Below are 13,857 nucleotides of genomic sequence, written 5' to 3' on the forward strand. Positions count from 1 at the left end.
ATTTCATGCTGCTTTGTATCTTGGTTGACCTGCCTGTTTCGCTCACTAAAGTGAACCGTGTCTCTCACTGTTTTGTGTACTTCTTCAAGTAAGTATATAAATATAAATACTCCCCGGCAGACTGATGTGTTATTACAGAAGTATGAAGTTCACTGCAATATTTAAAAATGAAGGATACTTTCAACTGCAGAAATACAGGAACATGCACTCAAGATATGGACGAGGTGTGGAATTTTGGCTACAGCTCCAAGGATAGGCAAGCAACAGACAGGTCAAAAGTAAGTAAGGGAAATGTTCCTGGCAAAGAGAAGTCCACAGACAGAGCCATGAAGTAGTCAAGGACAGACATGTGGGAAGAAGACCAAGGAAACAGGTGGAACATGGGGCTCAGGGAGGGTTAGCTGAGAGCACAGATAGGAGCCACACAGTGTTTTAAAAGCCTAACTATAATGAAGACAGACTTGGAAAACAAACTTTAAAACGGAATCCTGTCTGTGATACTGGTTAAACTGCATTGCTGAAGAATCTGTTTCTTCTTCTGTAAAAGAGAGGTTCATTTCCCTTCAAAGCTGTGAGATTAAATGAGCTGGCATCTGGACTGTTCAAAAGCCCTTCGATAAAAGTAAGTTTCATTACCTCTTAGCTGAAGAGCTTCAATTATTGTACTCTGTGTTGTGGGAAGATAGCTGAGTGGTTATCTAGCTGGTAGTAGCACACAGGACAGAACAGATCCACTGAGGCAGGGAAGCTTACTAGGAACTAAGGAAGCAGACAGGACAGCAATTGATGGTAATTGCTTATTAGCAAAAACTAGCCTGATAGCCAGCCAGTTATCTCAAAATCACTTACCGAAGAGGTCTTGAGATGTATCATACACTAAATCCGCAAATACCTGAGGTCTATTTTGGGAATCTATTCTGATCTATGTACTCTGATATCAGTACCATATGGTAGCTTTTAATTTTTGTAAGGCCAACAGAACAAAGCCTTCTATAATCCATTCCTCTAATTAGTCTCCTCAGCATTTTCCTAGGATGAACCTAGCATCAATGCTGTCACACTCCAAAAGTAAGAGCATCTGTTTGGATTCAACTGCAGCTCTGAATTTATAGATTAATTTAGAAAGGACAGCTATCTTCAGAAGGCTTAACACTTCTGTCCCAGAAATACCCCATTTTTCTATTTCCTTCAGTTTTATATTTCCATTTCTTCAATTAGATCTTATATATTGCTTTTTATCAGGTTTTTAAGGACGTTTTTGAATGTATTCTTATTCCTATTATACAGTCTAAGCAGTAAATAGGGAAGTTCTGTTACAGAAGACATTCTTACATATGACATACAAAGTTTTAGATAGCCATCTGAGAGCCTATGGCTCTTACCATAGTTTTAATAGTTTCTTTGAGGCTTTCCAGGTTTACAATCTTATCACCTATAATAATTTTTTCTCTGTTTTTTCAAACATGGATACTTCTTTTTCCTGATATGGTACGGTATGTGAAAATTTCTAAACAATGTTACAATGATAATGATGCCACACAATATTGGGTAGTTTTGTTTGGTTTCTAACTTTAATGGGAGTACTCCCTCTCACTGTTTACAAATGGGAAGGATAATGACTTGTGGTTTGAGAAAAACAACACATAATAAAGATAATCACAGCCACACACACAAACTCACGCATATATGCTGTTAAGAATTCATTTATTCCTTTTTACTGTGGTCTTTATTTTTGTAACTTTTAAATTTTAAAGGATACTTCAGTTTTGTTAGTTTCATTTTTAGAAACTATTATAATCATCATCTGCATTTTTCCCCCTGAATAACTCATGTCATGAATCATACTAAAAGCATTCTTAATACCCACACTTACATTCAATAGAGGAGTACTTCCCGGCCTTAGTAAAATACTATCATTTTAGTGTAATGCTGTATCCTACTTGTTCATTTAGATGTTGTACATCAATATTCCTATGTGAGATTAGTACACAGGACTTCTCAAAAATGGAGTTCAGACTCTTTAGGTGAAAGGTATTACTAATACATTATTTGCCTTTTTCAGTGTGTTGATTTTGCACTGATGGTACAAAGCCTATGGTGGAGAATGACCAGCACCTTAGCAAGATTCAAGGCAGTGGCACCAAACTATCAGGCAGTAAATACTCTTCACGACTATACCATCTCCTGGGGTGGGGGCAGGGGTGGGGAAGAGACACACCACATGCCACTTAAGAATGTACTCATTGGGGCGCCTGGGTGGCTCAGTGGGTTAAGCTGCTGCCTTCGGCTCAGGTCATGATCTCAGGATCCTGGGATCGAGTCCCGCATCGGGATCTCTGCTCAGCAGGGAGCCTGCTTCCCTCTCTCTCTCTCTCTGCCTGCCTATCTGTCTACTGTGAACTCTCTCTGTCAAATAAATAAATAAAATCTTCAAAAAAAAAAAAATAAAATTAAAAAAGAATGTACTCATTGAAGTGGTAAAAAATCGTTAATGTTATTAAACCCTAACACTATTTGGAACAGTATATATCTTCTTTATATTTTCAATGATGAAGCAGAAAATACTCATAAGCACTTCTGCTGCTCAAGAAATTCTGACAGCTACCCTGAGAAGCACTTGTGCAATTATTTGAGCTGCAAGCTGAAGTAGCCATGTGTTTTTCATGGACGGTCATTTTTACCTATATGAACAAGCAACACACTATGGTCACTCAGACTTGGGTGTCTGCCAGACATTTTCTCACGTGTGAACGAGTCCACTTGTTACTTCAAGAATGATGACTGCAGTATTTATGTTCAATTATAAAATCCAAGCTTTCAAGAGAAAATTAGAATTACTAGGAAGCTTACATCTATGCCATAGACTCGACAGCTTCACAATAAATATCTGTGGGCTTTTCTGATGAGATTAGTGGTGATAACCAAAATTATATAAAGAAATGTTACATTTAGAAGATCTGCTGAAATAGGGGACCCACTATTTTCCGTATTACCAGTGTTGCAAAATCATCACAGATCCAGAGTGCAAGACAGACTAATGCATTTTAATATATTAGAATACAAAATATGCCTTCATATGTTTTCAGACCGTATATTACAACTAACCTATAAGAAATTACCACTTACTTAGTGTAATTTCAAAGAAGAACATGTACAATGACCTGAAAAGACAACCGAAACCAGCATATTACAGAGAGGGAATCCAGATGTTACTCTATTAAGCCAGACATTTCTTTTAATGTCTTTTTATGTAAAATCTTTTGTAAAAGATATGTAAAATATCTTTTTATGTAAAGATGTAAAACAGTGCTACTCATTTCACCAACATTTATTTTAGTTTGGAAAATACAGACGTTTTATAATTAAACAATGTTAACATACTGTTTTAAAATAGGTATTTTTACTTTCTCAGTTTTAATTTCTAGTATGATAAATATTGAATAATAGATATAACTAGCATAAATAAAGCTCCTGGGATCTTTCATAATTTTTAGGAGTGCAGAGAAATTCTTAGCGCAAAAAGTAGCAATTTACAGGATTTTTTATGCTATTGTTCTTTGAAGACACACATGCTTCATTTTTAAAAATCTGGGAGCTTCCCTTCTTTACCTATATTCTAGAACAATCAAAGTCTAAGCCTTTAAAATTATAAAAATCTCACCCGTGTGACCATCTAGGTCTCAGGCTTTGTGTGTATAGGGCCGGGGGAAGGGAGTGGAGGTCAGACAAAAGAAGGGTTCTTTTTATTCCAATCTAATTTTTTCCATGATTGTAATTTTTTAAAAATTTCATAAGCAATGTATACTGTGTGATATAAAGGTTCTTTCTGGCTGCTAAAAGGCTTAGGGTTATAAGTGTGACCCTTATGTTAAAAACATTTTTTGCCTTTATTCATCCCATCTTGTCATCACCCGTTTTTCATTTTCTTTTGCTATCACTTTTTTTTTCTAAGATTTTATTTGTTTATTTGACAGAGAGAGAGCAAGGGAGAGAAAGACAGATAGCAAGCACAAGCAGAGGGAATGGCAAGCAGGGGAGAAGCAGGCTCTCTGCTGAGCAAGGAGCCGGGATGTGGGGCTCAAGCCCAGGACCCTGGAACCATGACCTGAGCTTAAGGCAGACACTTAACTGACTGAGCCACCCAGGCGCTTTTTGCCATCACTCTTTTTAAAAAAAGATTTTATTTATTTACTTATTCATTCATTCATTCATTTGACAGAGAAAGATACAGCGAGAGCGGGAAGACAAGCAAGGGGAGTGGAAGAGGGAGAGTCAGGTTTCCCGCTCTGTGATCATGATCGGAGCCGTAGGCAGACGCTTAACAACTGAGCCACCCAGGTGCCCCTGCCATCACTTTTAAACCCCCTCTATTTCTATCACAAAACTTCTGTACTTTGCCTAAAATAGTGTTTGGAACAAGCTAAGTACAAATAACTTGATCACTGCTGTGTGAAACATTTTAAGATAGATTCTGATTAGTATTCCCACCTTTCATTAGTTCATACATATTTCTGTACCATGCAGACTAGAACTCATCATTCCTGGGGCTTTAGATTGGGGATATATCCCAGCATTACTGCAGGTAAAGTGAGGGGAAGAAATATGTAGGAAACTTACATTTATTGGACTCCTGTAACCCTAAGAATACGATTAGTACTGTTTTACTTGTGAATAAACAAACTGAGAGCACTATGGAACTTACCCTAAGTCCCAAGGGCAGGAAGCAGCTGAGCTGGCATTAGAACCCAGGTCTGTAAGATTCCAAAGCCCACCCTTTCAATTAATACGCTGCTGCCTCCTTCCTAACAGGGAGAAAACTGTTTCTTTTGTCAGAAACTTAACTTTTCCTTCATGTTTTAAAACTACTTAATGCCACAGAATCAAAATTGCAGCACTTTTATATTATTATTAATACTTGGTATTTTACCAACAAAAACATGCTGAAATATATAAATTGGAATGTAAAATAGTCCTCTTCGCAGCCCTCTCACAAATCCATGCTCACATAACAACTCCAGACTCTTCTGCAAACCAAACACAGCCTTCTATCGCGCGCGCGGCTCATCATGAAACGATGTTGCTTTCCTGTGTCAGCATCCCCAGGTCTACCATTTCCTTTTTCATATCTATATAGTATATCACCAAGTGGATGGATTGAGCTTTCTTTTTTCTATATAGTTCACTAACCGACTTAACATGTTCATAAAATAATCCAAATACACTCATGCCTCAGGATCGTTATTACTTTGTTGTTCCCTCACTTCACTCAAATGATACCTCTGGGAGAAACTCCCGGACTCTCTCTGTAACACTGCCTCTTATAATTTTCTATCTCCTTACCCTTATAAACACCTGATGTATTTTATTCATTTGTCTTGTCTCTCCCAATTAGAAACCAGAAGAAGCTGTGTGCTAGTTACGAGGCACTGAGGATACAACCCCCACTCTTCATTGTATTGTATTCTCAGTGCCCTGGCACACAACCAGAAACCAATGGATACGTGTTCTGTTAATCCCCCTGACTTGAAATGACTTCTGTCTCATATTCGGAGGTCCATATAAACTTGCTTTACTTCAGGACTTTCCCTGTCTTGCCACCACTTCATCTATGTATCTTGTAGTAAAATGGTTTTAGTTGCCATAATTTTAACATACAATATGCCAAATTTTCCTTCTTTTTAAGACTTTTTCTGGTTATTTTAATGTTTATCTGGAGGGAAACTATCATTTGAAATCTGCATTAGGCCTATAATGATTAATACAGGTTGAACTGTCATATTTAAAAAGTTAAGGCTTCCAACCAAAAATGAGATATGCCATTCCCAATAGGTACTTTAAATCTACTTTACAATTTTCAGTGAGACATAGTTTTCAATATCCCTGGACTATATATGGTGGTGCTTTTGTTAAAGGCATCTTCTTCCTCATGTACATTTCTAACTGCTTATTGTTGGTACATATTTTTAAGAAGCTACTGCTTTTAGTATGTATGTATTCGTATGTCATATTAGGATACTGTGTTCATAAGTTTACACACAATATACACAAGCACATATTTTCTCAACACTTGTCATTTTATTAGACTCTTTTACTTAAGGTGTTTCAGGTAATTTCCTTGCAGGCAGCCTGTATACAATGCTTTCATATACAAATTATGACAATACTGCCTTCATCCTGCCACTCTTTATACCTCTTACTGGGTCACTTACCAGTTAACTAGTTAGTACTTCTAAAACACTCCGAAAATAATGATACTAGAAGACGCTTTTTATCATTCTTGTCTTACATCTTCTAGTATTTCACCACTAAATATTATTCTGGCTAATACATATTTTCACCATGTTAAAGAAATATACTTTTACACTTAGTTTGTATTCCAGCAAATGCTTATTCAACACCTACTAAGAAAAACATATTACCTTATTTCTAAAAGTGGTGAATTATAATAATGGATGTCCTAAAACTGCAACATTCGTGTATTCTTTGAATGACTCCTACTTGACTCAGCAAGTTGATTTTTAATGAAAAGCTAGATATGACTGGCTAATCTTTCCTTCAGAATTTTTGGATTAATATTCTATAGAAAATTTTCAGGATGTTTTTGTCAATTACTGATGTATGTGTCATACTAACCTAAAAGCTTCAGGAAGTCTTATTTCCCACATGGTGTAGAGAATTCATTAAAATTTCGCTACTAAGGTAGAACTGTCTAAATTCAAATCTCGATTTTGCTGCTTGCCAGTTATATGACCCTAGACAAATTCTTCACTTTCTAAGGTTCCATTTTCTTAATTATAAAAAGTAAATGGAAGGCTGTATGAAGCTTAACTGAGGCTAATTCAAGAGAAATTCTTAGAAAAATGCTTGCATCATGTATAAATAAAAGTTAGGATCATTAATAGAATCCCTAGTATCCAAAGAATCAGGACCACTGCCTTATTAAGTGAAAAAATGGGTAAGAGGGAATCATGAAAAAATAAAATAAAATAAAGAAACACAGATACAGAATTTAAATATTTTATTATAACTGAGAAATTTAAAATATACATTTTCCAATTTTCTGACACAGAGCAAGGCCTCTCTTTGAACAGAGGATTTGTTGAATGGGACTCAGCATTAGCTTTCTTGAACAAACCACATTATTCTTAAGGATTTAAAGCAATTTGAGTACTAAATTCTTCTAAATTTTTATGACTTACCTTTCTAACTTAAAGTAACTTGCCTCCCACCCAGTTAATTTGATAGCAACTTTGTTAAGTCTTTGCAAGCACTGCATCTGTATATATTTAAAGGACACACATATAATAATAAAAAGTTGGTATACAAAATTGGAAACAACCATCTCTTAGTCATTATACTTCAACAGGTAGGATAAATACATAGTCTTACTAGAGAGTAGTAGTCTACCAGCTGCAAACATTCAGCGTGTCATGTATCATGCTACTGTTACTTACAGAGGGACTGGAGAGCATCAATTAATCCAATAAGTCTGTTGAAGGGAAGGTTCATAGTATATTGGTATCTGTGCCTCATACCAATATCTTTCCTAAAAGTTCTCATCCATATTTTGAGACACACACAAAACTTAGAAGTTGCAAATTGACATTATTATATATGAAAGCCAAAACTCTTTTTTTAAAAAGAAAAGAATTACTTTAAAACATTACATGAAGAGAAAAGTGATTATGTATGCCCTTATGACTTAGGCACTACAACAGACTCCAAATAATGAAGACTGACGCCTGTAGGTACATACAGATGTTTCCATGTATAAACACTCACATATAAACATGTATGCATATGTGTATATAAAACAGTTTGTCTTTACAGTATCCCCAAAACACTAATTCTTCCATCCTGCCATACTAAAAAAAAAATTTATCTACCATTTATTCTCTCCTTCCTCATATTTATTTACTCTTTCTTCCTGGTCTTATTTTTTGGGCCCCCCACCCTTTCATTTAATTGCAAAAAGATTTAGGGACTTTGAGATCTTTAATTTTACTAGATCAAGTATCAAGAAGTACCCACATTCTAGTTTCTCCTCCATGCAGCAATCATTAGCTTTCAAGAAAACCATGCTGTTCTCCTAAAGACACAAACTTGAAAGATTTTAAACTTCCTATGAAGTATTACACACCCCTCAACAAATATTACAATCAGGAGCTTACCTTATTAACTCTAGTTGTGCAAGTTCTTGATTTGCTTGAAATATAGGTTTTTTTGTGAAGAGTTCACCAAGAATACAGCTAGAGGAAAAAAAATATGCATCATTATAAAATGATATGATTTTACTTTACTACCAAAAATTTCAAGTAAATTAAACCAGTCAGTAAGCCTATCTTACCCACAGCTCCATACATCAATAGCAGGTGTGTATCTTTCTTCTCCCAACAGCAGTTCAGGTGGACGGTACCATAAAGTGATGACCTTGTTAGTATACGGCCGACTAAAAAACACAGAAAGCACTCTTTTGAGTTAATATCTGTTAATAAGAGAGATTCTCTTAAGAAATATTATTTTGGCTCATTAAAGCAATCCTACAATCCTAACTAAAACCAATTTCATCTGCCTACTAAATTCAGCCATGCTATTACATCTGACATATGTGATCAAAAAATACATTTGAGAGCAACATGATTAACTGAAAATTTCCAAGTAGTTGGCTGATTTTAACTGTCATCTGGTCAAAAAATGGTCCCAACTGTTCAGTTCTGTTTTTTCCTTTCCATAACTTTAAAGGGGATTAACTGACTTAAAGGAAGTTGATTGATTTTGACCAAATCTGGCAAATTACTAATGTGTGGCAAGATATAGTACAAATTGGAATCACCTAACAAAAATTTTCACTTGGGCTTATTTTTGACAATATTTCACTGACTGCAACTCCACTTCAGTATGCAAATACAAAGTACGTAAATGTAGACTGTAGTCGTTGAGATCTATTCTGCAAAGTACCACTGGTAATAGATATGATACTTTATCAAGATAATTTCTTTTGTCACCTTCTAAAAGAGAGGATAGACACATACTGCTACCTCTTTATTTGCCAGTAGGGCTTATCTGGTGGACCAAATAGGCTGTAGGGAATGGAACTGAGATACTTCTCCAAAAGGCTTGCCTGCAGAGTCACTGAGATACTTCTCTAAAAGGCTTGCCTGCAGAGTCACTGAGATACTTCTCTAAAAGGCTTGCCTGCAGAGTCACTCATGCCAGGGATGAACACAATGCAGCTGTTTGAAAAGCCACTAGACTGTTGTGAGGAAGATTCATTGGCTGATCTTAAGCCAGCCACAAGAGGGGCAGGGGCCTGTTGGGGCTCTGTCCAGGGACAAAGGTGCTGCCAGACACCACTGTTGCACCTTCCCTCTACTCTGATAGCACTGGTGGTACACTCCGACCCTGCACTCTCCTATGGCCCCACTAAAGCTGGCAGGTGCACCCCAGTCCTGTATTCTCCCCCAGCTGCACTAAAGCTGTTGGTCACATACACTCCACAACGGAGATGCTCCCTGATCACCTGGCTCTGGTGGCCAGGGAACCTGCATTTCTGGGTCCCATGGGAAAGTAATAATCAAACCGTTCTTGGCAGGCTACCATGCCCAGGGCATTATACAGACTGAAACACACCCCTAGTCTTTCTGGGCAGGCCTACTTAGATGTCCTGGAGCTTCAGCCTAAGGGGCAGACTTCAGGTTTGCCGCACATCTGAAGTCTACAGAGGTGTTCTCAGGGACAATAGGGCAGAGGACACCATCCTTGCATTCTCTACTGACCTCATTACTGGTACCTCTCAGAAAGGAGCTTTTTACTTCATCTTATGCTCTGACTTTTCCAACTGTAGTCCAAGGGATATCTCCAGAATAACCTGGTCTGCAGGCCAGAGGATTTACAATTGTGGTTCCATATGACTATATATATTTGCATACATTAAAAGCTACTGCCTGAGGGTCTGGCTTCCAATCAGCCTGAATCTAGGTGCTGATTGAAAGCCCTGCCTTTGCAACACTGACGGGTCTTGGAACATCCTCAATAGTTGGTTCCTATCAAATATAAATCAGAGTGCTTAGACAAACACAAAGGTTTGAGAAACAGAAGAGCTAGAGCAAGGCTGAAAGATAAAGATCATCTCCTATACAAGGCCACTCCTTCAAGACTAGAAGAGACAGCTGTTTTCCCTAAACATAGAAATAACCACAATCAAGCAAAAAGAGGAAACAGAAAAAATATGTCCAAATGAAAGAAAAAGGTAAAACCTCAGAAGAAAACTTATTTGAAGAAACAGTGGCTGCAAACTTCCCTAACGTGTTAAAACAGATATCCAGATCCAGGAAGCCCAAAAGAGCCTATAAAAATGAATTCCAAAAGATCTACACCAAGACATAGTATAAATAAAATGTCAAAAGTAAAAGAAAGAGATAATCTAAAAAGGAGCAAGAGGAAAACAACTTTTACATACAAAGGACCTCCCCTCCCCAGGTCTGCATAAGACTCTCAGCAGATTTTTCCGCAGAAACTTTGCAAGCCAGAAGAAAGTGCACATTATATTCAAAGTGCTGAGAGAAAAAAAAATCCCAAACAAAAATACTCTACCCGGCAAGGTTATCATTTAGAATTAAAGGAGAGAGAAAGTTTTCCAGACAAGTAAAAGCTAAATAATTTCATCATCTAACCTGGCTTTTCAAGAAATGTTAAAGGGAATTCTTTAAGCTGAAAAGAAACTTTCTTTACTAATTAATAACAAGAAAACATTTAAGTATAAATCTCACTGGTAAAGATAGACTAATGGCAGTGGTTTAAATCACATAAAGCTACTATAAAGGTTAAAAGACATAATTAGTAAAATAAACTGTAATTACAATAATCAGTTAAGGGATATACAAAGGAAAAAGATATAAAGTGTGACATCAAAAACATAAAATGCCAGGGTAAGTAAAAATGTAGAGTTCTAGAATGCATTCAAACGTAAGCTGCTATCAGGATGCCTGGTTGAGGGTCCAACTCTTGGTTTCAGCTCAGGTCAATGGAGTCCTGCACCAGGCTCCACACTAAGCAGAGTCTGCTTGAGATTCTCTCTCCCTCGGTCCCTCCCTCTGTTCCAATGCATGCTCTCACTAAAACAAGGATATCTTTAAAAACAAAACCAAAAAAACCTTAAATTGCCATCAACTTAAAATAGATTGTTATATATAGGCTGTTATGTGTGAGCTCATGATAACCACAAAGCAAACATCTATAAGAGATGCACAAAGATAATAAGAAAAGAATCTAAGCATAACACTAAAGAAAATCACCAAACCACAAAGGAAGAGAGCAAGAAGGCAAGAAAGGAACTAAAACCCAGCCAGAAAACAATGAACAAAATGGTAATAAGTACAGATCTATTAATTACTTTAATAGAAATGGATTAAATTCTCCAACCAAAAGACACAGAGTGGCTGAATAAATAAGACGAACAAACAAAAAAACAAGATCCTTCTATCTGCAACCTACAAGAGACTTGCTTCAGATCTAAGAATGCACACAGCCTTAAAGAGATAGAAAAAGACGTTTCATACAAATGGAAACCGAAAGAAAGCAGGGGTGACTTTACTTATGTCAGACAAAATAGATTTTAAAACCAAGAGTGTAATAAGAGACCCTTATTAGTGGGAAGAGGGATGCCTGGGTGGCTCATTGGTTAAGTATCTGGCTATGGCTCAGGTCAGGATTCTAGGGTCCTGGGATTGAGCCCTACATTGCACGCCTTGCTCAGTGGGAAGTCTGCTTCTCCCCCGCACCCCCATGCTCATGTGCTCTATCTCAAGTAAAATAAATAAAATCTTAAAAAAAGAGAGAGCAAGTGAAACAAAGAAGACCTTTATGATGATAAAGGGGTCAATCCAACAAAAGGATATAACACTTCTTTTCTTTCTTTTTTTTAAAAAAAATTTTACTTATTTATTTGATAGAGAGAGAGCATGAGAGAGCAAGCGAGCATGAGAGGAGGAAGGTCAGAGGGAAAAGCAGACCCTCTGCTCAGCGGGGAGTCTGATGGAGGACTCAATCTCAGGACTCCAGGATCATGACCTGAGCTGAATACAGTCGCTCAACCAACTGAGCCGTCCAGGCGCCCAGATTTAACCTTTCTAAATGCTTAAGCACTCAAGATAGGAGCATCTAGATAATGTGAATATTAACAGACCTAATGGGGGGACTTACACAATAATACAGGGGACTTAATACCCCACTTCCACCAATGGACAGATCATGTGGACAAAAAACATCAATAAGGCAACATCAGCTTTAAGCAACCAATTAGATCATATGGTTTTATAAAGATATATACAGAACACTCCATCCAAAAGCAGCGGAATGTGCATTCTTCTCAAGTGCATATGGACATTCTCCAAGATAAATTACGTTAGGCCACAAAACAAGTCTCAATATACTTGAGAAGCTGAAATCACATTGAGCATCTCTTTCAATCACAATGGTATGAAAGTAGAAGTGAATGGAAAAAAACTGGGAAATAAATCACAAATACATAGAGATTAAACAATATGTTACTAAACAACCAATGGGTCAATAAGGAAATCAAAGGAGAAATAAGTAAAAACCTCAAAACAAATGAAAATGGAAAATGCAACTTACCAAAATCTATGGGATGCAGCAAAAGCAGTTCTAACACGGAAGTTCAAAGCGATAGAGGCCTACCTCAAAAAAACAAAATCTCAAATAAACAATCTAACTTTACACCTAACGGAACTAGAAGAAGAACAAGCAAAACCCAAAGGTATTAGAAAGAAGGAAATAACAAAGAGCAGAAATAAATGAAATAGAAACTAGTAAGACAACAGAAAAGATCAATGACACCATGAGCTGGTTCTCTGAAAAAAGAACAAAAACAAAAAAAACAAACAAAGGCAACAAACTTTTAACTAGACTCAAGAAAAAAAGAGAAAAGGCTCAAATAAAAATTCCTAGAAATATATAATCTTCCAAGACTGAATCATGAAGAAAAATAAAATCCGAACTGACTGATTACTAGTAAGGAGAATGAATGAGTAATTCAAAATCTCCCAACAAACAGGTCCAGGACCAGAAAGACAGCTTCACTGATGAATTCTACCAAACATTTAAAGAAGATTTAATACCTATCCTTCCCAAACTCTTCCAAAAATTGATGAGGAGAGAACACTTCCTAACTCATTTTATAAGGACAGCATTACCCTCATAACAAAACCAAAGACATCACAAAAAAACAAAATTACAGGCCAGTATCCCTGATGAATACAAATACAAAAATCCCTGACAATGATGCCCACTCGATCCACTCTATTTGTCATAGTATTGAAAAATCCTAGCCACAGCAATTAGTTAATAAAAAGAAGTAAAAAGGCACTAAAACTGAAAAAAGAAGTAGTAAAACTGTCACTATTTGTGGATGATATGATTTTATATATAAAAAATCCCAAAGACTTCACCAAAATACTGTTAAAGGTAATAAATTCTGTAAAATTTCAGGATATGAAATCAACTATACACTAACAATAAAGTGTGAGAAAGAGAAAATAAGAAGGCAATCCCATTTATAACTGCATCCAAAAAAAAAAATGCCTAGAAGTTTAACCAAGAAGATTAAAGACCTATACACTGAAAACCATAAAGACACTGATGAAAGAAACCAAAGTCATAAATAAATGGAAAGATGTTCCATGCTCGTGGATTGGAAAAATTAGTATCATTAAAATGTCTACACGACCCAGTGCAATCTATTGATTCAATGAAATTCCTATCAAAATCCCAATGGCATTTTTTTTTATTCTGTTCAGTTAGCCACTCTATAATATATTACTGGTTTTTGACCAAAGGCAT

General features: G+C 36.5%; 1 protein-coding gene across 2 annotated transcripts in view; it reads right to left on the reverse strand.

The window, feature by feature from the left end:
* Positions 1-13,857, reverse strand: part of CDK13 (cyclin dependent kinase 13) — a 121,341-nt gene that overhangs the window by 13,660 nt on the left and 93,824 nt on the right. For both annotated transcript variants that reach the window (XM_059397239.1, XM_059397238.1), the window contains exons 8-9: positions 8,348-8,449; positions 8,172-8,249 (exon numbers count right to left, since the gene is read on the reverse strand). In XM_059397239.1, the coding sequence (XP_059253222.1) occupies positions 8,172-8,249; positions 8,348-8,449 (180 nt within the window). The remainder of the gene's footprint in view (positions 1-8,171; positions 8,250-8,347; positions 8,450-13,857) is intronic.

This window comes from Mustela nigripes, chromosome 4 (assembly GCF_022355385.1).
Source record: "Mustela nigripes isolate SB6536 chromosome 4, MUSNIG.SB6536, whole genome shotgun sequence".
Lineage (NCBI taxonomy): Eukaryota > Metazoa > Chordata > Mammalia > Carnivora > Mustelidae > Mustela > Mustela nigripes.